Source organism: Protomyctophum bolini (genome assembly GCF_963924005.1).
Source record: "Protomyctophum bolini genome assembly, chromosome: 7".
NCBI classification, from domain to species: domain Eukaryota; kingdom Metazoa; phylum Chordata; class Actinopteri; order Myctophiformes; family Myctophidae; genus Protomyctophum; species Protomyctophum bolini.
Genome location: NC_137868.1, coordinates 27,487,584 through 27,513,761, shown reverse-complemented (window position 1 = coordinate 27,513,761; position 26,178 = coordinate 27,487,584). Strand labels below are relative to the sequence as shown.

Genomic DNA, 26,178 nt, shown 5'->3' with positions numbered 1-26,178 from the left:
CGCACGCACGCACGCACGCACGCACACACACACACACACACACACACACACACACACACACACACACACACACTCACGCACGCACGCACACGTGCACGCGCGCTTAAATAATGGCTCTTTCATGTCTGAGAGAAAGATTTAAGCCGTTCTCTTTTTTGTTTACGTGTTGTTCTTTTTCTTGTCTCTTGTCTCTTGTCTCTATGCTCTCTCTCTCTCTCTCTCTCTCTCTCTCTCTCTCTCTTTCGCTCCCTCCCTCTCTCTTCCCTCAGTCTTTCCTCCCAGTGAGGTAAATGGCTACTGAAAAGATAATGGAATGTCTTCTGGCGTGGCCTGGCCGCTCCATCTTCTACTGCTCTGACACCACACAGGAGAATTAAAACCGAGAGGGGCGGTGGAGGAAGAGAGAGAGGGGAGAGAGAGAAAAACGGGGAACTGTTGAAAGGTGGCGCAAGACAAGGGAGAAGACATGGAGAGAAACAGAGAGGTGTACAGAGGAGAAGAAAGGGTGAGGGAGAGAGAGAGAGAGAGAGAGAGAAAGAACAAAAGAGAGGGAGGGAGCCATCAGGGTCGAACGAAGCTCAAGGGCTCTTATCATGGATAGAGGGATAAAGGAGGACAGGGGAGGAGGACAGGGACTGAGTGTAATCAATTTTATGGTTGTAGAAAATGACCCTGCTACTGTCCACTCTGCTGCTGCTGAACAGGCGGGGGGGGGGGTGATATAACTACAGTAAGCTTTTCCTAAGGCAGAATCCCAATGAATCGCTGCTCGTCACCTATTAGAGTCTATACTACTCAGTACTCAACAGGGGAGGGGAGTGTGTGTGTATGTGTGTGTGTGTGTGTGTGTGTGTGTGTGTGTGTGTGTGTGTGTGTGTGTGTGTGTGTGTGTGTGTGTGACGTGTGTGTGTGTGTGTGTGTGTGTGTGTGTGAGAGAGAGAGAGAGAGAGAGAGAGAGAGAGAGAGAGAGAGAGAGAGAGAGAGAGAGAGAGAGAGCCATAGTATTCTCTCACGCCGAAGCCTAAGTAGAAATTAGACTTAAGGTTTAGCTGAGAGATGCAATATGCCAGAATACACAAAGGGGGGGCAATTAGGAAAGGCGCTTATTAAGCTAACTAATCACTTTTAAGAAACTGGAATACAGACATTTAATGTGTTGCAAAACATATTGCAAAGTTTGGAAACTACAACAGTCCCCCGCCTAAAAACCATTAACCAAACCTCATGAGTTTCATCTATTGATTAATTTAATATTGCCTCTGATAGCTATAAATATTCTAATGTCTCCTTGTTTGGGCACTCCTTGGTGTTTCCCTGAGGATATACATACACCAGATTGTGAGGAGGAAACTGAATTATATTAACACTACCAGAGTCCAGAACTCTTGTTCTTATCTAAGAAAACCAGGGACCTTGAACAAGCCTACCCTTAACCAAGCAAGTTGACAGGCTATGTAACTAGCCGAGCTACAAGGCACCCCAGATCAGATCAGTTGTTTTAACCTTCATAACAGTGCATGTGTATACAGTCTGAGCTCCAACTCACCGACTCCTCTGCACGGTCGCCCTTGAGGCTGACGTAGGAAACTCTGTAGCTTTCTACGTGAGGGTCATGCAGGTTCCATGATGCCTCTAAACTATCTGTGGTCTCATCAGTCAACCGAAGGTTTCTCACTGCCTGTCGAGCCACTGAAACAACATGTAGAAAACAAAAATGAAGATATTTATTGGACATTCGAGCTTAAAGAATCACATTTTCATATATCTTCATATATCCTCACTAATGCTCATTTTAAGAAGGCACTTCCGGCTACTCAGTCTGTCTCATTGGTGGGCTACAGTACATTTTTGACTACCAATCATATCATCCATGGGGATTCCAAGCTAATAGAAAATATAGTCTTTCTCTTCCTGGAAGGTTAGCATGCTGAAACAGAAAACATTGTTCACACATTCATTGTTTTAAGTTGTTGTGATCTTACGGTACAGTCTGATAAATACAGTAATAGATTTATATATAAAATATATAACCTTCCAGAACAAAAACATGGACATAAGATAAGAGAAGAAAAGATAAGTTAAGTTGGCCTTTATTAATCCTCTATGGGAAATTGGTTGACACAACAGCTGCGGCAATTACGGGTAAAGAGAAAGCAAGAACAAGAGAACAAGAGCAGCAAGTAATAAAAATCCTAATAAAATTAAAGGATAAAAAATACATAAAAGAGCATGCACTAAAATAATCCAATAATAAAAGATGTGGTACAGTGGTGATAATATTACAGTATGATGATGACACATACACCACTCTTTAAATTGTTACCCTTTACAGGTCCAGTTTTAAACTGTCTGAGTTAAATTAACATTTACAGTGTATATCCCTTAAAATACACTATACACTGGCAGGCCATGAACCTTACATTGAGCACAGTGCCTAGATCGGCCTGGGTTGTGATGTAGACCCTCTGATCACTAACAACACGCGTGACCATGAAAAATGAGAAAAGTCTGGTCAATCCTCCACCAGAATATGAGACAATTAAAGTGGTATTTCATCCACTGGAAGGAGCTTCACCATGTAATACCATGTTACACTCTCCACTATAAATTCACACCACACACCAAAGGAACCCCCACAGGATTCAGGAAAGCACAGCTCAACCATATTCCCCTGACCCACAGGCCCTGGTTGTATACTACTCACACTAATAACTAAAAAGTGTTCAAGGATTGATGATAGTGTGGTCTCTTGACAATCCATATCTTCTAATATTTGCAATAAGAATTAGGCTATGTCAAATGGTCAACTACATTTCTGTGCTCATTCGATCAATGGGCGAGAAGAAGTCTGCAGGTCACCTTAGAGGTTCCTTGCAGTAGGCTACAGTCATTTACAATCCTATTGTTATAACCCTTTGAAACTTGCTTAGTTTTTAGAGCTGTCAGTGGAGTTTCTAAACTGCTCTGACTCGATTAGCAGTAGCCTGCTCCCAAGAGTAAATACAATCCAGATGGGGTCACCACTGCAATGATGAAGTTAGAACTAGGGCTTCTGGGTAAGGCCAGCTGGGTAAATATAATTCTACAAACAGAGTTAACCACACTTCTTGTTCTTTTCTTTTTTAAGGTAGAGTGGGGTGCCATCTTCATTGATTGATAGACAGTACGCTAGTACAGTAGTTTAAACCAGTGCCTATCATACTTAAAGTAGGAGTGATGACAAGGTTATTTTAAGTGTCCAATAATTCCCCTTTCACTTACTGGAACTAAGTAAGCAACATTAGCCAAAGCTCTAATTAACTTGTTACATCTGTTGCTGTCAACACCAAGAAACTTTGGCAAATACGCTAGCCTCATGTTTCAGAACTCTTCTCTGGACAGATGCTCTGGCCTGAAACAGTACATGGATGGATTCTCTCAGCAACCCAATCAGAATTATTTATAGCTGGTAGATTGAGGTTACATGTGAAGACAACAATTCAATCCTGTACTAACTTGACATTTAGTATGTGCATCTCTAAAAGCACTTATTACATGGCTTTTAAATATTTGATTCTGGTCAATTTAGTAAATTCTGTTATTTCTGCATAACATGCCTGTTGTTCTGTCTCTGTTTATGGATGCAGTTCTAACCGTAGAATCGAATGGACTGTTTTGCATAAGCTTGTTTGCAAAATCCTTTTCAAATCAATATTTCATGTCAAATTATTGTTTTTGTCCATAGAGAGTTGTGTAGTAAGCAGGTTTCTAGTACTTATTATCCCTTACTTTAAAACACATTACCTGGTGTAGTTGTAGGAATTGTTGTTGTCCTGGACACTGGGCAAATACATGGAGGGGAAAACAGATCACATAATTAGATGAGACTATCAGACAGGAAAGCAGATTTTCTCCCATTGAGATAAGCCTGGATAAACAAATCAATACTACGGATCTAACACACTAAGCTTGGAATTTGGAAATGCTAATTCTATGATCCTAATACATTCTGTCAATAGATCAGGCTCTTATTGAGGCACTATGACCTGTAATGTGATCTGGTCATCTGGAATATTAAATTACAATTATTTATTTATGTTTATGAACTGCGAGGGTGTCATTAAGTATTTTAGTGTCATTTACAACAAACATAGCTATATATCTCTCTACAAATTCTTACATGTGGTCTCTATAACAGAGATTGTGTCGCTCTCTGACTCGTCTTTGAATATGGCCGTGAGCATGACTTCATACTCGGTTGAATGACTGAGACCCATCAGGATGTAGCTATCCTCAGTTCCACTCAGAACCACCTATAGGACAGTGGCAAAAATACAAGCATTAGTGTCCTCATATGAACATGTTGTATCTCCAGTAGAATACAAGTATTAGTGTCCTCATATGAACATGTTGTATCTCCAGAAGAATACAAGTATTAGTGTCCTCATATGAACATGTTGTATCTCCAGAAGAATACAAGTATTAGTGTCCTCATATGAACATGTTGTATCTCCAGAAGAATACAAGTATTAGTGTCCTCATATGAACATGTATCTCCAGAAGAAAATAAGTAATAGTAAACGCTGTCTGACTTTTTTCATGCATGAGCGGTCAATACAAAAAAACAATAAATGAAGACTATTAAATGTGAATAATAATACGGCTTCCCCATTGTCCCAAAGAACAGCCTCTCAAAGATGTGCAGATATATGGCCAAAAACCAAATAACTGCAGGAAGATCCTGACATTTACAATGTATATGCACTTAATTGAGCATGACTCTGTATAGTGAATCAGCAGGTAGGAGTTGAATAAATTGAGGACAGTTGGACAAAACACATGGGTCTATAGCAGTTCATATCCATACAGTTGGTCTATAGCAGTTCATATCCATACAGTTGGTCTATAGCAGTTCATATCCATACAAAAAGAATGAGGATCTGATTGATTGATGATTAAATTAACACTCTGCGGTGAGAATATTTGAGCTACAGGAAGGTGCTTTTCACCAGAAGGCTGCCCTCTTCCGGACATACAGTACCATTTTCTCACCTTAATCTGATGTCATTATATCCAATAACGAGTGGTACAGGTGAAAAATGACATAACAACATCCAGAGCGCACCCACAGCTCCAACCGTGCACACTGGGTCTTACGTTAACTCGCTTATTTTCATTGCTCGAAAACACACAGTGGTTTGTCTCAAATGGACTTCGGAAAAAAAGCCGAACGAGCCTAAGACCCTCATTGCTCATCGCTGCGGTCTGAATGTTGTTATGTCATTTTTCACCTCTAACACTGACTGGATATAATATCCAGGGGTGCACACAAGCGGTGCGCCAGTGCGCATGCGTCGTCAAAATGTTTGGTGCGCGGTAGATCATAGGCATGGAGGCGCATTTGCGCACCAGCTGAGAGACATGCAGGGATTTAGAGAATGCTGACAGGCATTCAAAAGGAACTCAAATGAGATGTTAAAGTCCTGTAAGAAGAACAAAAGGACAGGTGCTGCCAGTGGGATATACACTGCTGCTTAACGACGACACTGTTTGTGACTAGGTGTACTAGTGTAGCTTTGCATCAGTTGCCTCTGTTAACATTCTAAGCACTGTGCAACTGAATAAAGAAAAATGTGCATGTGCGTGCGTGAGTGCGTGCGTGCGTGCGTGCGTGCGTGCGAGCGTGCGTGCATGTGTGACTTACTTACTTACACACACACACACACACACACACACACACACACACACACACACACACACACACACACACACACACACACACAGAGAAAGAGAAAGAGAAAGAGAAAGAGAAAGAGAAAGAGAAAGAGAAAGAGAAAGAGAAAGAGAAAGAGAAAGAGAAAGAGAAAGAGAAAGAGAAAGAGTGAGACTCCAGGGCTATATCAGTGCCTCCCGGCTGACTCTAAAACCCAGCTCTAGGTTATAAAAATCCTGATTACTTTCCAGCTTTATATACCCTTTATTTATGTTCATTCGTGCCAGGCATTGAACAGCTATCATTTAACCCAATATTACCTAAGGGACATATACGTCTATATGTTATTTATTTACACACATTGGGCCTGATTCATTAAAAAGAAATACGCCACCGTTACACTGTGGCGGAAACAGATATCGTATTTATCCGTCCGATCAAGCTACGTTGAGATGACGTGTTATTCAGAGAGCGGTGTGTACCACAGGTGCGCTGGCGTATCGCAGGTGTATGTCATACTGAATGCAGTGGGTGCAAAGTGATCGGAAAAGCACCCGACAACCTCATTTGCATTGATCCACGCCCCATATCGCACCATAAAAGGCTTCAAGCATGACTCAGCAGACAGCAGTTTGGTCTGTCAAAAAAAGAAAAAAGGCTTTGCAGCCGCAGACTATGCGGCTTCACAGCCGCGGTCAATGCATGAATATAGCCCGCACTCTATTAATATGTCCACAACGGTGCGTGCTCCGCTGCTGAAGCAATATAATTATAATTTATTTAATTAAGTTCGGGACCAAGGCGGGTGCTGCACTCACACCTTTGCAGTCAGAGGTAAAACATAGGCTATCCGATATTTAAAATATCGGATATATGTCAATGCAAAAGTCGTCTTTTGAGAGAGAGAGAGAGAGAGAGAGAGAGAGAGAGAGGGGAGAGAGGGAGGGGGGCATGGCTTGCGCGATAAAGAACAGTACAAGCCTATACATTCATAAGTGAATAATTGGGATCCTCTTGTCTGAAGAATTTAAGAAATTATAATCCAGTGAGTTTACCCAGTGAGTTAAACTATTCTGTGTGTGGCATCCATGCATGTGATCAATATCAATACATGATTATAAAGTCTGTCCTTCGTATTTGCAAGCACGGGAGCAGCGCGTGTCGGACCATCACTTTTTCGCATCGCAGCGAATGTGGAGCTGCGGAGCGGACCGTTGCCCCGTCGGCTAGAATGCTGTCGGAAAAAAGGCCGCCTCCCAGGCTAATGTGGTCTTCTATTTTTTATATCGGCAGCACGCTGCTGTCTGCCCCAACTGTCTGTCTCAACTGACTCAAGGAGCTCCGTAACAAAACAATTTCAATAGGCCTGCCGCCTACTGCAGGCATTACTACACTAAACAATGTTGGATTCGTAGTGCAGAATGCAGATAAGCCTATGTTCTTATTATAATTGTGAGTTTGTTTTTTAACATGCGCGAGAGCCGATCTACAAGCTCACAACGCGTTGCACTGCAAGTAGAAAGCTGTCAAGTGAGAAGCGCAATTGCGCATGCTATAGTAATATCCTAATAAATAAATAAAAATGTGTCGGGCTTGCAGGGGCAGTTTCTGTATGGGAAATGCATGCATTTAGGCATACAAGTGCACTCAGCTTTTATTATATAGGCTATCATTTATTTTGTGCTGATCGACCAATATGTCATGGGGACACATGCCTACATATTTTATCTGAGATTTGGGAACAATTTATTGATTCAGCATGAAGACTAAAGCCTTCTGAATAAATCTATACGCACGTGTATGCTTCCGCAATTTTGTCCGCCACCTAAAGACGTCCCTTGGGATTTGACGGAGTTTCCGACCAACGTACGTGAGCGTCAAGTTCACGGCCATTTCCATGAATTCCAAATTAATGTGGGAAATCCACGTAAATGCCTTTCCGCTAGCTTCACGTCATGTTATCATCGTAAACGCCGTTGTGAATCAGGCCCATAGTTTGTCCGCATAATCTCATAGGTCTCATTCTGTAGGTCTCCATATATAAAACACATGCACCTCTTTCTTCTAAATCGTTCTTATTATGTAACAGTAAATGCCACGCCGAAATGATAATGTTAACATTTACCAAGCTGACAGGGAAAGGTGGCAAAACCAGACACCCACCAGAGAGCAGTCTGTCAGAATGCCCTGTGGTGGTTGGGATATAGTTTCCCTCTCAACTGAATAAAGAATGGTTTTACATCACTTGAAAGCAATTAAAGCAAGGCCTTGGGGTTTCGTGATGCGTGACCGAATGTCGAACGAGTGCCCGTGCTAATGGCCTTGTGTGTAGAAGACTACTACAGGACTGCATTGTCTGAGAGTTATCAATGGAGGTGGCAAGCAGTGGTGGACAGACTAGGTTATTATCTGTTTTGCCTCCCCCTATTCTCACTTGGTTAGACCCACAGTCTTACATCACCAATTCCAGCGATGGAGGATGAAGTATGTACTGTATGTAATGTCTGGCAACGGTGAGACTACCTCCCTCCGTAAAATTGATTTAAACATGATTGGGAACAAGTCAAACAGTTACTGTATAAGTACTTTTCTGTGAAAACACAAGTGATCGTAAACGAGAGGGCAGCATGACTGCAGTGGCAGAAAAAGTACTCAAATGTTTTACTCAAGTAAAAGTAGTCCAGAAGTCAAAATGTATTTGAGTAAAAGTACAAAAGTATTGGCCTCGAAATGTAGTTAAAGTACCAAAAGTAAAAGTACTCATTGTGCAGAATGTCCCATTTCAAGTTTTCAGATGTATAAAAAATATTTTGAAAATAGAAGATGTTGTCTCAGTAAGACAGCCCTCCCCCTGTCCACAAGGACTAGCAGTGCACCAAGCATTATGGGAATTGTAGTCCAGGAAGGACTCTGTATGCGAGTGTTTCTCAGTCTGTTGGGCAATAATTAACATTCATTGGGAAATGTTGCATGCACCTTGAGACGTCTGTTTAATTGTTGCGAGCATTCTGCTTTGCAGTGCTTTCTCTTAAAACGTTTCCCACCCCATTGCGAAATGTTCATATTTCCCATTAAATACTAATATTTGGCAGCAACAACCAAAAAAAGAGCTGGCATCCTACAGCAAGCACTTCCAGTTCCGCCCTTGTCAAGCTTGTTTTGTTGTTAGTTATCAATGTATTCCTACAGGCTGGAGCAGCACCTGTCTAGGAGTATAGGACGGAGGTGCTACGTCCTCCTGGTGGAGGGATCAGGTTAGCCAGTAGAGTACAAAAGCAGTGACAACACACATTGGCGTGTGGGGAGGAATTAATTGGCTAAACGGCTAAATTGGGGGTAAACGCTATGACGAGAGGTAAGGAAGGAGTGTGTGCTTGTTCCAATGCTGCTGTGGTGTGTGTAATGGGAGTGTGTGTGTGTGGGGGGGGGGGGGGCAAACTCTGTCTTCTTAAAGTGAACGTGTATGCTGAGTTAAGACCAAAAGGTTTTTCCACAGTTGCCTTATATTTCATGATGCTGATATTGTCTGCAGACAAATTACAGTTGTGGCATATACTGTCGTTGAGGTTCCAAAAACACTGCATAGCATAGCATAGCATCGTAAGATGTTACCGTACTTTGTACCTGTTACTCTTATATTGCACCACAAGACCCAATGGCCGCATCACAACAGTGTATAAAGCTACTGTACGTTTCCTAGTAGTACCAACCTCCTTAGTAGCACCTCCTGCAAATGGTGCCCAGGAGAGTTTGTAGAGGACAATATCATTGGCTGAGTGATCCCAGCTGACCCGGAAGCTGTCTGTAGTGATGTCACTTGAACGCATGTTTAGAGGGCCGGGCACTGGAGCTGAAACAGTGGGGGGAGGGGGAGATTGATTGATTGATTGATTGAATACTTTATTAGTCAGAAATGTACAGCACGTTGGACAGTAAGTCATCATGATGATGGTCATGGAAGGGGAACCTTCTGAAAGCTTCATGGGCAAAGATAATCAACTTCAAAATAAAATAAAAACGGTCAAAATGACTTCTCAGACATGCTAGTATTAAAGCTAAAAGGATAACACAAAAAAGGTCCTGGGGTCTTGGGGTTTGGCAGGAAGTAAATTAACATTGAAATAGCCTATGGATGTGAATAGTTTTTAATAGATACTTGACAGCAATACATTTCTTTCAGCTGACTCAGCTGTAGAGAAGAAGTGTTCGTTGCTTAAAGGGATATTTCAACGAATCAATAACTGTTAGCATGATGGAATAGTGGAGGACAGAAGAAGGACCTTTTAATGTGACTGGGCTGTTAGGCCGAGGTGTAAATGAGTCTGGCCGACAGCCAGAACAGTTAAGGAAACAGTGGAGGTAATAAAACTCAACATCGTTTAGCAGATGAGAGAGGAACGACTGGTCCTTTAATGGTAGTGAGACAAAGGACACTTTCTGATGCAAAGTACAGAATATCATCTTCCATGGACATGGTTATGGATACATTAAATGCTCTAAGGATTAATGTTTAGATATGAAGACTAAAACAAAACAAAAAAAACAGCAAAGAATGCACACAAGCTGTGACCAGCTTTCTGTTTGTCGAGGTTGCACGTGTGAATTAATATTTCCATTACAACATTACATTTAAAGCCACACTTACTGGTGGTGAAGCCATCAGTAAGTGGTTCTGACTGTCCCTCATCGTACAGTGCAGAGATGGCTACAGAGTATTCCATCAGCGACGTCAAGTCGTTGAGGTCATAGGAAGTCACTGGACCCACTTCTACCTACAGGACGCACACACACACACGCACGCACGCACGCACGCACGCGCGCACACACACACACACACACACACACACACACACACACACACACACACACACACACACACACACACACACACTATTATTATGTGTAGTGTTCAATCATAAACAATGTAATAATAATCATTACAGCACTTTGATTACTATTGTTTTTATTGTGCTCTACAAGTACATTTGATTTGATGTGTCCACTTTATGAGTGTCCTTGCATCTTCTTGTTAAAGTATATAAAAAGGAAATAATGTTCTAGATTAGAGACGTTTTCACATACTTCCTCAGTGAGCAGTCCATCTGTTTTGACCCACATGATGCGGTAACCTTTAATCCCTCTCAGGGCGGGGTCCCAACTGATATGGGCGGAGTTATGGGTGATGTCAGAGAACTGCAGGTTCCTGGGAGGACTCAGTGGTACTGGAGAGAGAGGGGGGGGGGGTGGAGAGAGAGAGTGCAATATGATATAATGTGCGTGCGTGCGTGCATGCATGTGTGCGTGCGTGCGTCCGTGCATCTGTCTGTCTGTCTGTGCGTGTGTATGTGCAACTTACATGTAGTTTCCTGGGTTGTGACAGGATCACTGGGCTCCTCTCCAAACATAGCATAGACAGTGACAGTGTACTCTGTGTCAGGGATTAGCCCATCCAGCTCCAATTCTGTTGTTGTGTCTGATACCTTCACCTACGCACACACACACACACACACACACACACACACACACACACACACACACACACACACACACACACACACACACACACACACACACACACACACACACACACACACACACACACACACACACACGTATCTATAGTATCTAGCCATCTCAATTCAATTCATATATGGACATAGGAAACATAATTTTTTTCACTGTTTGCACATTGCTGCACTTTACTGAGCAGATATGAAAGTTTTTTGTTATTCGTTTTCAAACTCTTTTGGGGGGTTTGTAATCTGTGGGAAGTACTTGTGTCTTAAAAATGAAGCTTGGTTTCCACCTCATTTTGTGTGCTGTGGGTGAACACTGCACAGTCTGTCTTCCCCTGGGAGTCAGCTCTCTTGTCCCAGAACCAGCTGGCTGAGGGAGGGCTTAGTTGTGGAGCGTGTCAGGGGCACTTTCTTTTAGACAAATATAACATTTAAATGCTTTCTTCAGAAGTTTGATAATTAGTGGGTATCATCTTAAATATGCTCTGGCTGCATTATTTGGTGTTTTCCTTTGGCGGCAGAGAATGGATTAGCAGAACACTGCATGCAGGCTCAATTAGGTGTGTATCCCTTTTAGTACAATCTTGGTTGGCAAATGGGTTCTAAGGTTCTAAGGTAAAAGGTTTGAGCCAGAAGTACTTCATGTTAGCTTTTGTAAAGGTAAAGTAAAAAGCCCTTGCATTGTCTCTCAGGTTTTTCTCCGCTTTTTTATAGTTAACTAGACTGTGGTGTTGTTGATGTTTAGGCCGAGTTTGGTATAGCAGTGTTAACTGCCCCAATGTGTGGCTTTGTGTGTACTGTATGTTTTTTTTTCTCTACAAACATTTCGGCACGATATACTATGTACAGCATATAACGTATAACAGTACAGGTATACCACTGTATCTCTGTCTGTCTGTCTGTCTGTGTATGTCCTACCTCATTCTCCTCAGAGGTTCCATCCTCAGACAGTGGTGCATACAGCAACATGTAACCAGAGGCTCCGTCCACGCTGTTCCAGCTGGCTGTCATGGTGCTGCGGCTCGCATCTAGCAACTGGAGGCCAGTCACTGCTGGGAGAGCCACTGTATATAGAGGAAGTCACGCACATACGCGCGCACACACACACACACACAAAATACAGATTAGAATTAATAGAAATAATAATGAATGAATTGCATTTTACAATGGTTCATTCATTCATACATTTGGAGGTGAAGCGGCAAAAGGTAGGGAGGCAATGTAGGGTTCAGTGTCTTGCCCACGGACACTTCGACATGTGGACAGGAGGAGCCAGGATTCGAACCGCCAACCCAGGGATCATTGGACGACCTGCTCTACCTCCTGAGCCACTGCTGCCCTGTTTTTGTAATGGTTTGTAATGGTTCTGTTTTTTGAGCCTCTGAGCAGTGTTAGTGAGACAATTACTGTAAGATCAGACACACTTGTCCACACTTTAACACAACAAACACGCAAGCATGCGATTGTGGCAGGATGGGCGTGAGCGTTCCCACGCTGTCACGTCCCATCCTCCGCCCACTGATTAGGGCTAGATTGTATCAGCGGCTTTATAAGGTGACGCGTCGGCCGTGTTTGTCAGCTGTCTGTCTCTCCCCTCTACACTGCTGGTGGGTGACACAGGCTCTACGGGTTCGAGTCATTCCTCCCGCACCTTGTTCATCTAAGAGCTGTCCCGTGGCGCGCTTGGTTCGCACTTCAGTGCAGGTATGTCTCTCTATCTTTGCTGTTACGCTCACCTGCCCTGCTAGCTGACTGTGAACTTGACTGTGAGCACTTGTTGTGTTTTAGCCTTGAAGCTACGTACGCTTTCCCCTGCTGTCCCGTGGCGTGTGGTGAAACAGCACCGCGCCACCTAGGTTAGTGTCCCTCCCTCTCCGCAGCATTTATATTTCATTTGGTGTCTGACGCCATGGGAGTATAAACATGGGCATTTGTTGTTTACAGTATACTGCTTTACCTGGCTACCGCTGCAGTGGGTACAACGCCAGTGCACGTTGGTATCATTAACGCGGGTGAGTTTGTGTGTCTCACTGTTCCTGCCTCAGTGACTATAGTAGTATAAGAGTAGTATTTTAATACAGCCGTTGTGCTTCCAGGGCCGGCACCACACCTGCTGCTTTGCTGCACCTATTCATTTGATCCACACTCGGACTGCAGTGTGTGAGAAGGCGCAACCCACGGCCACGAGTGGTCCTCTTGTTGATCGTGTTGACTCAATGCCCTGTTGATTGTAGCCCATAGCGGCCGTCTTCTTATTCTGCATATTATAACATATTCCTCTCTATATTGGCTTGTGTATATATATATAGATACTTAGTGCTGTATTATATATATTACAACTAGGCCCACTATAGGCCGGAGAGAGATCACTGTTATTATCCTGCACCATACTTGCCCCTGCGACAAGCTAATCTATCTATCCGTCTTACAGGACCGGTACCGGGGACAGCCACGCTGGAGCAGAGTACAGCCGTCCAGTGGTGGTGGTAAAGCCCTTTTCTTTGAGTTTGTTGTGTTGTGCTTTATTTTGAGTTGCTGTGTCGCATATTGCCACCACCCTGGATAGGTGAGCCTGCCAGCTCGCCTCCTCCCCCCGGTACTGGCTTGTAGTGGTGTGATATAGATATAGATATATATATATATAAATGTATTTGTGTATTGCATATATATAATATATCTCCATGCTCTAGCACTTTATAACCCGTATAGCACTTTAGACCTTATTTATTGAACTGTATTCTTGCTACATGAAATACCTTATTTATTGAACTGTATTCTTGCTACATGAAATACCTACTTGATTGACTGTTTTATACCTTTTATATTGTTAAAACCAATTAATTTAATAAAGACTTTTCTATATTGGTACACACGTTTCTGCCTTGCCTAATTATACTGTATACTGAACCTGTGTTTGGGAGTCATTACGTGCTCCGGGTGTCCAGTATTGCATTTAGTAAATATCTCCTGGGGCGCAATTCCCCAGGTGGCGTAGTTGGCTACCTTAAGCAATACCACCTTACCACACTATGATGCTACTATGTGTCTGTGTGCGTGTGTGTGCGTTTGTGCGTGTGAACTTACGTGTGGTTTGTGACCCCCTCAGTGCTTCACTTGCCTCAGTGGCATACACAGCAAACACAGCCACCTGGTACTCTGTCTGAGAGCTGAGGTGCTGCAACACCACTGAATTCTCACTGCCTTGAACCACAGCCTGGAGAGAGAGAGAGAGAGGAGAGAGAGAGAGAGAGAGAGAGAGAGAGAGAGAGAGAGAGAGAGAGAGAGAGAGAGAGACGGAGGGACAGGTGTAGAAAGGAAATAAAATATGAGAAAGGGAGAGAGAGAATGAGAGAAGGCAAGAAATAGAGAAAAGGAAAAGGTAGAGAGACAATAATTATTATGAGTGAGAAAATAAATACACACACTATGGGTTTATATAGAGTCGCTGTTGGGTTGAAACCTCAAAATGTAATGTATGTCCAAAACCTTTCAGGGAAAAAAATATCGAATTGATCCAATGTAGTTATTAAGCACTTAAGCACGTTCCATTGGTTAAATATTTATAAAACACTGCAGACAGACTTAACCACTTTCACCCTGGGACTGGGGTCCCTATTCTGGGCAATGGGTATGTCATTATAGGCGAAAGGTTTTAAAAAACTTATGCTGCATTGTGAGCTGGTGGCTTTTCAAAAATGTTCTGTGTCTGTCATATACGACACTATCATTCTGCTCTCACCCCGCCTGGGTGACAGGAGACTGCTGGGCGAGAGTTGGCACTTTGGAATGGGGGGATCAGATCAAGATATCTGCCTGGGTGACAGCAGACTGCTGGGCGAGCGCTGGTGCTTTGGCATGGGGGGTAGGTTAATTTTCGGGCATGTTGAGAACTCTAGTTTTCGGGCACGGCTGCACTAATAACTTTGGGGCAGGCCTGTCTAGATTTTAAATGGACAGGTATCAGTCAAAAGGGAGACATCGAAGAGGAAGGATGGATGGGGAAGGATCAACAGATCAACAGATCAACAGAACAGGTCAGCTCCATAAATGGAGATCTATGGGTTCTAGGTTTGAGGTCAGATGACATTAGGGATCTCCATACAGTATATGGACTTAATATTGATGACATCAGGGACCTCCATCCCTGATGTCACGTGATGTCACATGCTCCATCCCTGATGATGTTAACTGCGACCTTTGGTCGCAATGACAAAGTTAAAAATAAAAAATAAAAGAACAATGGAGATATAAGGTTTCTTCTCGGCAGGAATAAGAATTAGCTGTGGTCTCTGAGAGTGGAAATGTCTCCTTCTCACACTGCAACATCTGGAGCCTGTCAGCCTCATGACTTTAATGGCCTCTGTTGTAAACTGCTCACTGCTTCCTGGATCAGACAGATCATATTTCCCTAATGAGACATTGTAACACGCCACCAAGGAACCCTTTCATTTCCATGTGGATTTGACCTGTGAAAGTTATCGCCCTATGTGGACTATATCCCATGTGAACCTGACAGAGGTTGATGTTCTGCTGCATGTTAATATTGATTCCAATGTACAATGTATTGATACCCCTTGCATCTTAATGTCTAATCTCATGTACAGCAGGTATACAGTATGTGGACATACTGCACCAAAGTGTCAGCGCCTCACACGTCTAACCTCATGTAAATACTGTATCTGCTGGTCTATGCTATTTGTATATCTATGTAGTTGTAGATAGTTACTATCTACAGTATCTCTGTTTGCCAGTTCTAGACATCCTTTTGTTCAAAATATATATGAAAAAGTGATACTGTACTGTACTGTACTGTACTGTACTGTATATACACTCCAGAAAAATGCGGAAAAGGGGTCTCCAGCTAAAGGTTTGTTGAATTTTGGCGGAGCCACACGCGCACACACACACACACACACACACACACACACACACACACACACACACACACACACACACACACACACACACACACACACACACACACACCATGGTTTGTTTTGCTTCTGTGTGTGACTGTGAACGAATGGGTGAGGCGATGACTTTATAAAGTTTATGCGAACAATGCAGGGATTGTGAAATCAAGCGAGCCTTGCATATTTTGCGAGGAAATATGTGCTTATTGTGGTGAAAATGCAAAAAATCAACCCCAGCATAATCTGCACCTATGCGATCGCATAATCACATTTTTCTGGAGGGTCTAACAGTACAGTACAGTACAGTACAGTACAGTACAGTACAGTACAGTACAGTACAGTACAGTACAGTAGAGTACTGGTTGTTCTGTGTTGTTCAAGTGTATATGGTTGTTCCATATCTACCTCCTCAGGTTTCGTTCCCTGATCAGGATAATAAACAACTCTGTATTTCTCCACACTTCCTGGGGCGTGTCTCCATGTGACCCGGAAGCTCTTGGCTGTGACTTCTGAGATCACCAGGTCAGTAGGAGGGCCAAACTCTGGCTCCTCTGTTATATGTCCTAAAGCAGAAAGAACTGATTGATCAATCAATCAATCAATCAATCAATCAATCAATCAATCAATCAATCAATCAATCAATCAACACTACAGTATCAATCTATCATCCATGCACCACCCATTGATCAGCTCTTACTGTGTTTGATGTCCTTATCTTGCTGCTCCACCTGTTCACATACAACCCTGGTCAGTCCCTCCACTATGGAGCTCATGATACTGAAGTCTGCCACGTTGTAAACATGACCCTCATCAGGCTCTGAGGCTATTGAACGTAGCTCATTCTCATCAGCATTCTTCACACCTTGGAGAGAAGAGGCAAACAATATTCACACATACTGTACATACAGGCAAAGCCTTCATTAGTTCTACGGATGCAACCCCGTTTAGGCTCCCAAAATTAAATGGGGATGAATATAATCTTTTTGAATTAATAATAATAATAATAATAATAAACTTTATTTGTATAGCACCTTTCATACATAAATGTAGCTCAAAGTGCTTCACAGGGCAAAAATAGAATACAATAAAACATAAGTAGTTAAAATGATAAAACAATGGCAAAGAACAAAATTGAATATAAGAACATAAAATAAATAAAAATAAATAAAAACTAATAAAAAATAATAAAAAATAATAAAAACCCCACATGCAGCAAATCAGTCAGGGCAGGGTAGGAACGTGCAAATTAAAACTCAATTAAAAGCAATGTTGTAGAAGTGGGTCTTGAGCTGAGCTTTAAAAATGTCTACAGAGGCTGCCTGACAAAGGTACAGTGGGAGCTTGTTCCATGCCGACGGCCCATAGAAGCAAAAAGCTGCTTCCCCGTATTTTTTTGTTGCCATTTTTTTTGGCAACGCGAGCAGGCCAGCAGTGGAAGACCTTAGGGGGCGGTTTGGGACATATTTAGGCAGGCAGTCAAGTAGGTAGGAAGGTGCGAGACCATTGAGAGCTTTATAGACAAGTAAAATAATTTTAAAATCAATCCTAAAAACAACCGGAAGCCAGTGCAGTGATGCCAAAACTGGAGTAATATGTTCTCTCATCTTAGTTCTAGTTAAAACTCTGGCTGCTGCATTTTGGACGAGTTGTAATCTATCAGTTGTTTTCTTAGGCAGTCCTGAATAAAGTGCATTGCAGTAGTCAAGCCGAGAGAAAACAAAGGCGTGGATTAGCGTTTTTGCATTGTCCAAGGACAAATAGGCTCTGATTCGTGCAATATTTCTAAGGTGAAAAAAGGCAATCTTGGTAACATGATTAATGTGAGAATTAAAATTCAATTCAGAATCAATAATAACCCCCAGATTCTTTACTGTACTGTTACTTTCTACAGTCAGGTTACCAAGTCTGCTTATTATTGATTGTTTCTGCTCACTAGAACCGATTATGAGAACTTCTGTCTTATCCTCATTTAGCTTGAGAATTAGTCTCCAATCGTCATACTGTGCATGCAGGGGTCGCTTTTTGAGTCCCATTCTAGAAACTCATACAGAATATCTGCTGAGAAATAATTAAATAGCCAACAGGAATCAGGATGTTGAAATAAAATGTGATAATGTTTGTGCTCTCCATGCTTGTGCGTGTTTATTTTTTCACCGATAGCAAAAAGCTGGACTCCTGCCTCCCGCAGGCTCTCTGCAGGGGGGATGACATCATCCTGGGACTTCCCGTCCGTTATCAGGATTCCAACCTTGGGAATGCCACTCCGTGATCCATGCTCTGGCTGGAAGCTGTTCTCCAGGATGTAGGTCAATGCGAGGCCTGGAGACAGGTAGGGGTGGGTAACAGGGAGGGGTGGGTAACAGGGAGGGGTGGGTAACAGGGAGGGGTGGGTAACAGGGGGGGTGGGTAACAGGGAGGGGTGGGTAACAGGGGGGGGTGGGTAACAGGGAGGGGACAGGTAGGGGTGGGTAACAGGGAGGGGTGGGTAACAGGGAGGGGACAGGTAGGGGTGGGTAACAGGGAGGGGTGGGTAACAGGTAGGGGTGGGTAACAGGGAGGGGTGGGTAACAGGGAGGGGTGGGTAACAGGGAGGGGACAGGTAGGGGTGGGTAACAGGGAGGGGTGGGTAACAGGGAGGGGTGGGTAACAGGGGGGGGACAGGTAGGGGTGGGTAACAGGGAGGGGTGGGTAACAGGGAGGGGACAGGTAGGGGTGGGTAACAGGGAGGGGTGGGTAACAGGGAGGGGTGGGTAACAGGGAGGGGACAGGTAGGGGTGGGTAACAGGGAGGGGTGGGTAACAGGGAGGGGTGGGTAACAGGGGGGGGTGGGTAACAGGGAGGGGACAGGTAGGGGTGGGTAACAGGGAGGGGTGGGTAACAGGGGGGGGTGGGTAACAGGTAGGGGTGGGTAACAGGGAGGGGTGGGTAACAGGGGGGGGGGTGGGTAACAGGGAGGGGACAGGTAGGGGTGGGTAACAGGGGGGGGGTGGGTAACAGGTAGGGGTGGGTAACAGGGAGGGGTGGGTAACAGGGAGGGGACAGGTAGGGGTGGGTAACAGGGAGGGGTGGGTAACAGGGGGGGGTGGGTAACAGGGAGGGGTGGGTAACAGGGAGGGGTGGGTAACAGGGAGGGGTGGGTAACAGGGAGGGGACAGGTAGGGGTGGGTAACAGGGAGGGGTGGGTAACAGGGAGGGGTGGGTAACAGGGGGGGGGGGGGGGTAACAGGTAGGGGTGGGTAACAGGGAGGGGACAGGTAGGGGGGGTAACAGGGAGGGGGAGATCAAGCACGAGTGGAGAGAAAGACATTGAAAGAGCATGACACAATGAGAAAGAGGCCATATACTAAATACACAGTAAAATCCTCACTATTAATTCATTCATTTTATTTGTAAACCTTAGAGTGTATTTATAACCGAATGGTTACATTTGTACACTCATAGTTAAACAACAAAAAAGCACTTCCTATAATAGAGGTTATGCGCATGCATGAAGTGAGTGGCAAAATGAGTGGCAAAGTGAGTTTAACGTCATTTAATGCAATCAGATAGGACTTTTCTGTATGGACACTGTATGGGCACTGCCAGTTTGCCACTCAGTAGGCGTTCCTGCATAACTTCCAGGTATGATGATGACGTCACACGCATACCCTCTATATTAAGGACTGAACTCTATTTGACAAGCAGTAGCAGCAGTAAGTGTTCTTCAGTACCTGTAAGTGTGTTTCCTCCTTTGTAAGGGAGGTTCTTTACTGCATCGATGACAGTATCTTTAGTGGTGAAAGCATTCAGGTGCCACTCAATCCGGGGGTCACCGCTGTACTGGGCCAGACCTGCACGCACGCACGCACACACACACACACACACACACACACACACACACACACACACACACACACACACACACAGTCAAAAAGAGCTTTTTCCAGAAATACGACCCCTATGTATTTATAATACACATACAAAACAAAATAACAGATGCTTCAAAACATGTATTCTATATTGCTACTTTGACCACTTCAAAATACCCTTCATTCTTACAGTAAAATAACCAATAACCAATGTGTAATACAGTATGCTTGTTCTTCAACATTGATGTTCAGCATATCTAACGTACCTATCCTTGTTCTGTCAATGCCCACATCAAAGGCATTGACCAGGTTCTCCAGGAACATGCGGACCAAGCGGAAGTTGATGCGGCCGATGCTCCACGACCCGTCGACCAGGATCACGATGTCTGCTATGGCCTCGGTGTGACACACGAATGGATCTACTGGAAAGGACAGGGCTCTTCAATTTAGTGTTGTTGTTTTGAATTGAAAGTTGTGGGCCAGAAGTTAAAAAGAAAATTAACGGAAATATGACAGGAGAAAGGAGATGTTGCAAGAAGTTCCATCTGAACAGTATACACAGGAGAAGTAGTAAAGTAGACCATCTGAACAGTATACACAGGAGAAATAGTAAAGTAGACCATCTGAACAGTACACACAGGAGAAATAGTAAAGTAGACCATCTGAACAGTACACACAGGAGAAGTAGTAAAGTAGACCATCTGAACAGTACACACAGGAGAAGTAGTAAAGTAGACCATCTGAACAGTATACACAGGAGAAGTAGTAAAGTAGTTCCATCTGAACAGTATACACAGGAGAAATAGTAAAGTAGACCATCTGAACAGTATACACAGGAGAAGTAGTAAAGTAGTTCCATCTGAACAGTACACACAGGAGAAGTAGTAAAGTAGTTCTATCTGAACAGTATACACAGGAGAAGTAGTAAAGTAGTTCCATCTGAACAGTACACACAGGAGAAGTAGTACAGTAGTTCCATCTGAACAGTACACACAGGAGAAGTAGTACAGTAGTTCCATCTGAACAGTACACACAGGAGAAGTAGTAAAGTAGTTCCATCTGAACAGTATACACAGGAGAAGTAGTAAAGTAGTTCCATCTGAACAGTATACACAGGAGAAGTAGTAAAGTAGTTCCATCTGAACAGTATACACAGGAGAAATAGTAAAGTAGTTCCATCTGAACAGTATACACAGGAGAAGTAGTAAAGTAGTTCCATCTGAACAGTATACACAGGAGAAGTAGTAAAGTAGTTCCATCTGAACAGTATACACAGGAGAAGTAGTAAAGTAGTTCTGACAGAGTGATTACAGGAAGCCCCTCGAGGTGATTTTCTTTTCATGAGCAGGTCAGTCAACAAAAGCTTAAATATGACGTGTGTGTGTGTGTGTGTGTGTGTGTGTGTGTGTGTGTGTGTGTGTGTGTGTGTGTGTGTGTGTGTGTGTGTGTGTGTGTGTGTGTGTGTGTGTGTGCACATGCATTTGCTTGCTGAGAAAGAAAACAATTCCCAGCTGTATGCTTGGGGTTGTCTTTACTGAACATAACACATACATCAAACTGGCAGAAAACAAGTGGAAAAAGGTGAAAGTATACATTTGGAAAACACAAGGAACAAGTTTCCTTGTTGGACAAAAGGAGGTTAAACAATCCTCTGCCACCCAATCACAATCTAAGGAAACCTACCACAACGTAGGAGCATGCTGCTCTCCTATTCAAATTATGTTCTTGTAATGCTGTAAGTTTAAGAACTTTTACAAGAATGTTTGTTATGTCTCATCCATGCTGTGATTGGCGGTGGCGGCGCAACCACCTTCTCTGTAGAATTACAGTGAAGGAGAATCAAAGCATGCCACATTCAGTGCTGTTGACTGTCGACCATTTCTGACCAAAGGCATTAAAGAAGTGTTAACATTGTGTGAGAAACACAATAAAGCTTCAATCAATCAATCAATCAATCAATCAATCAATCAATTTTGTCAATAAAGCGATATTCTAACCAGTCTGTATGAGTGGTACAATAAAACTAACACAGCTGTGGCGGGTGGATGTGATCTCTCTGCTCTTCCATTACTGACACTTCTGATCCTGTGGTCTCGGGTACGACCAATACTGGTTGCTAACATAGTCCATAATATCTTTCCTGCCCAAACAGGCTTTCTGTCTTGGCTCAGCAGTAGAAATCTCAGCAGCCATGGCAGACCCAGGTTCGAATCCAGGGTAGGACATAAATCTTACGGGTTGCAACTTTAACTCTGAGATAGGTAATAAGAAAAGTTCAGAACAAACAATGAGGAAATGGAAACACAATCCAACAGAATTGATGGCCGTTGGAGAGAGCAATAAACTCAAGACACTTTTAGGGGAGGATAGATAAACTGCAAATCACACACAAACGCACGCGCACTCACACGCATGCGCGCACACACACACACACACACACACACACACACACACACACACACACACACACACACACACACACACACACACACACACACACACACACTTCCATTAGTAACATAATTTCATAACTTCTTGTCTCTCGCTCCCTAAAGTCATTTCCAGTAATATGACAGAGATATATACATCAATTTGAAGCTCCATCATTCATCTTTGAGCCATCACCAAAAGCAATTATGTACACATTTTGAAAAGGTTGCATATTTTTCTCAGAAGAAAGAATAAATAAAATAATAAAAATGCTGATGTTGTGCATTGTGCTACAAAATATAAACTGCTATTGGGATAAAAAAGAGTTCTATACAGTAGTCTGTCTATTTTCTATGTTGTGGAACAAGGACCCAAACTACTGTAGGTCATAATCCATTTCCTGGATGACGTCCAAGTATAGGCTAACTTTCTGTATGACCTGGATCTCCATTGTGAGAGACAAATTATCATTTGCATCCCAGGCCTAGAACAACTTAATAAGGAATTTTAAGAAAGAAAGTTGCAAGCTAAGCATAATCTACTGAGAGGATTGACATTGAATGTGGCACAGAGGTCTACCAGGTTTACCCTTCCTTTCTGAATTGCTGCGGCACTGCAGACCTGCACTCAATAAGAGTTATTTGGAAAACCCTGGAGTACGCATTTGTGTAGGAAAGGATGCTGAGTGTAAGAGAAATCAATGATTATCACTCTTTCCTGTTTGCTCAATGAAAATGTTGTATAGCAGTCGGTTGACATGTAAATTGCTGTCATTCCACCTTTAGGGGTGACTAAAGAACATAATTTCACACGTTGTTAATTAAAATGTGAGATGTGAGATGAGAGGTGTGAAATAATGTTCATTCCATTGAATAACTTCAATGTAATGGTGGCCTGAAGGCACCAGACGGTAGAAATATGTGAGATGGGAGTTCAGGCGATATGAGACATTAATATCTTGAACAAGACTGGAAAGTTAAATGCAGTTTTCACAATATGATTAATTGAATTCCTTAGTATGTATGACAAACCTACAATTTCCATCTTTAGGCATTTAGCAGATGCTCTGATCCAGAGCAACTTACAAGTGCAAGATCAGAGTAAACGCCATGAACCCTAGTCAACAAATTACAGGACAGGATAAATGGTCACATACTGTACTACTGTAGTAAATACAGTATAAGCATAATGCAAGGAAAGCAAAATAGTGCATAACATCAATACTATACCAGGTAAATATCAATCCAGCAACATCAAACGGACCTTCATAGAATCTCAGTAGTGTGACACAAATCACACAAATGGCTGCACTTAGGTACAACAATCGTTAATTATTCATAAACAATCGGCATGCACTGCTCCAGCCAAGATGGCCTTCATCCAAATTTCATTCAAACTAAATAATGACCATTCGATTGTAACGATTTTGTTCTCTGGACAAATGAAACTGACTCCCACATTCATTTTCAACATTGAACTATGTCATTAATATAAACACAACTATAGTTTTGTGTGTAAATAAAAAACTAGCCCCTTCTATTTAGCTTCTTTTCAAATGTGTCAGTTTTCCTGAAAACTTAGCTTCGGATTTAGAATTCTATCATATCAGCTCTTCGGACATATTATCAACAACTCTTCAGTGCTATAAAGTCAGATGGAATAGTGGTGAAGTCCCACCACAAAGCTTTATGACAATATGATTAAACTATAGTTTACAGCTATGCTCATGAGGGAAGAGAAGAAGAGAAGTAGTAAATTAGATTTATACGGTACCTCTTAATTACTCATTGGAATAATTAATAACATGCACACACACATGCATGAATGACAAGGAGGAATGTACAGATGCTCATAATATATTTACACCATTGTGCAAATGTTGTGCATATAGGACATGCACACACACAAATCATTGTCTGTGAGTGTTTATTTATAATTTGCTGGCATGCCATGTATTACACAGGAGACAACAATTCATGTTTACGTGAATTCTTACCAATACATCCCTAACCAGCCACAATCCACTTCACGTGCTTGTGTGTGTGTTAGTTTGGCTGGTATGGACCAGTTATTATTACCCTTATTGTTATTATTATTATTATTATTATTATTATTATTATTATTATTATTGTTATTGTTATTTCTTTCAAAATAAATAGCTACACTGCATAAGGTGTAAAACTGGTGAACATGGTGTGGTTGAGGTGAGGGTAACTGAGTACAAAGCACTTCTCAGTAAAACTAAGGTGAACATGGTGTGGTTGAGGTGAGGGTAACTGAGTACAAAGCACTTCTCAGTAAAACTAAGGTGAACATGGTGTGCTTGAGGTGAGGGTAACTCATGAGTACAAAGCACTTCTCAGTAAAACTAAGGTGAACATGGTGTGCTTGAGGTGAGGGTAACTGAGTACAAAGCACTTCTCAGACTCCAAATGGTCTGCTGTGTTGACATTGAAAATACAGAATACAAAACAAGCATCAAAACAACATAGATGTTGTCTCTGATGGAATGAACATCAGGGAGAAATACACTGCTAGACCTCATCTTTGTGTTGTGATTCAGCATCTCCCCCTTTTGTTTTCCTTTCTTTCTAAAGCCATGCACTGCCACCTTGAACTTATACTCATAAACCTTTATCATCAAGGAATGAGAGACCAAGGCCTTCTTTTTGAACAAGTGGGCCTTTACCTCTGACATCTGTCTTATAGTTGTCTGAATGGTGTTTGTAGACAAAAGAGTGGAGAAAGAAGAGGTGGAAGCTGTTCACATAGTGAGTGATATTTTCATGAAACTAATTAGATGAGATAGCTCACAGCAGTCAGTTTGCTGTGCCAGTCTGGTACTGATTCAAAACACTTACCCAGGTATGAAAAAAAAGAAAACGATGGTCTTATGGTGTTGTTAAGCTAAAGGGTTTGTCTTTTTTTGCTTAATACCATTCACATGTGAGACATATGCTCAGATGCTATCAATACCGTATAATGAATAGAAGATAAAAAGAGAAGAGAAGTCAAAATGTTTTGTTTCCAATGTAATTCCACTGTCTGCCTGTTTTGTTTTTATGATTTGTGTGGGGACTGCGGATGTTATTAGCATCTTTGCTAAATCTGGTGTATTTACGTTGCATCTGTCTATCTATAAATGCACCACATCTCTGTGTGTCTGTAATCTGATCGAGAATCATTTGTCTCACCAACTTCAAATTCAACACACGCGTTCCAAACCCCCACAGGGAGTGCTGTCTGTCTGATATCCGGTTGTCCAAAACCAGCACCAAAGCCTCTGCCCGGGCTTTGGACCTGATCACCCATATATCTCCATATGGAGCTGGCCTGTTCTGACATCACGATGATTGTTCTGACACCTGCATAGACTCCATATTTGGAGCATGCCTGACAAAGAACTCCATATATGGGCATAAAAGGGACACATACATAATAACTGGGTGGGGCATTCATTTTCAACTTGCATCGTTCCAAGTAGGCCAGCCAATGGGAGTTTCCAATATCTCTCTCTCTCTCTCTCTCTCTCTCTCTCTCTCTCTCAAATTAAATTGAGTGTTCAAGCGAGCTGAATCGATACCAAAAGTTGACACTGAAGACTGATTACTGGTCAGAGGGAATCATTCATCACTAGCATGCCTGTGTCATTGCATCTCAACAGACTCTGTGTAAGCAGCAGAATGTCTGAGTAACTGCCCATACACAACTATGCGCTCTTGGGCTCTGCCCACGGTTACATACATTCCCCACAGGTTACGGGGTCACCTACCTTTGGT

At 42.7% G+C, this 26,178-nt stretch overlaps 1 protein-coding gene across 4 annotated transcripts in view; it reads right to left on the bottom strand.

Annotated features, from left to right (window-relative positions):
- col14a1a (collagen, type XIV, alpha 1a) overlaps positions 1-26,178 on the bottom strand; it is a 177,307-nt gene that overhangs the window by 106,149 nt on the left and 44,980 nt on the right. For 3 of the 4 annotated variants that reach the window (XM_080769144.1, XM_080769142.1, XM_080769145.1), the window contains exons 6-19: positions 20,236-20,391; positions 19,832-19,951; positions 18,276-18,440; positions 16,819-16,983; positions 16,527-16,684; positions 14,293-14,422; positions 12,127-12,272; positions 11,049-11,178; positions 10,775-10,914; positions 10,338-10,464; positions 9,403-9,542; positions 4,160-4,292; positions 3,784-3,819; positions 1,547-1,689 (exon numbers count right to left, since the gene is read on the bottom strand). In XM_080769144.1, coding sequence (XP_080625270.1) covers positions 1,547-1,689; positions 3,784-3,819; positions 4,160-4,292; positions 9,403-9,542; positions 10,338-10,464; positions 10,775-10,914; positions 11,049-11,178; positions 12,127-12,272; positions 14,293-14,422; positions 16,527-16,684; positions 16,819-16,983; positions 18,276-18,440; positions 19,832-19,951; positions 20,236-20,391 — 1,889 coding nt within the window. The remainder of the gene's footprint in view (positions 1-1,546; positions 1,690-3,783; positions 3,820-4,159; positions 4,293-9,402; positions 9,543-10,337; positions 10,465-10,774; positions 10,915-11,048; positions 11,179-12,126; positions 12,273-14,292; positions 14,423-16,526; positions 16,685-16,818; positions 16,984-18,275; positions 18,441-19,831; positions 19,952-20,235; positions 20,392-26,178) is intronic. The other variant, XM_080769143.1, reaches the window with a different exon arrangement.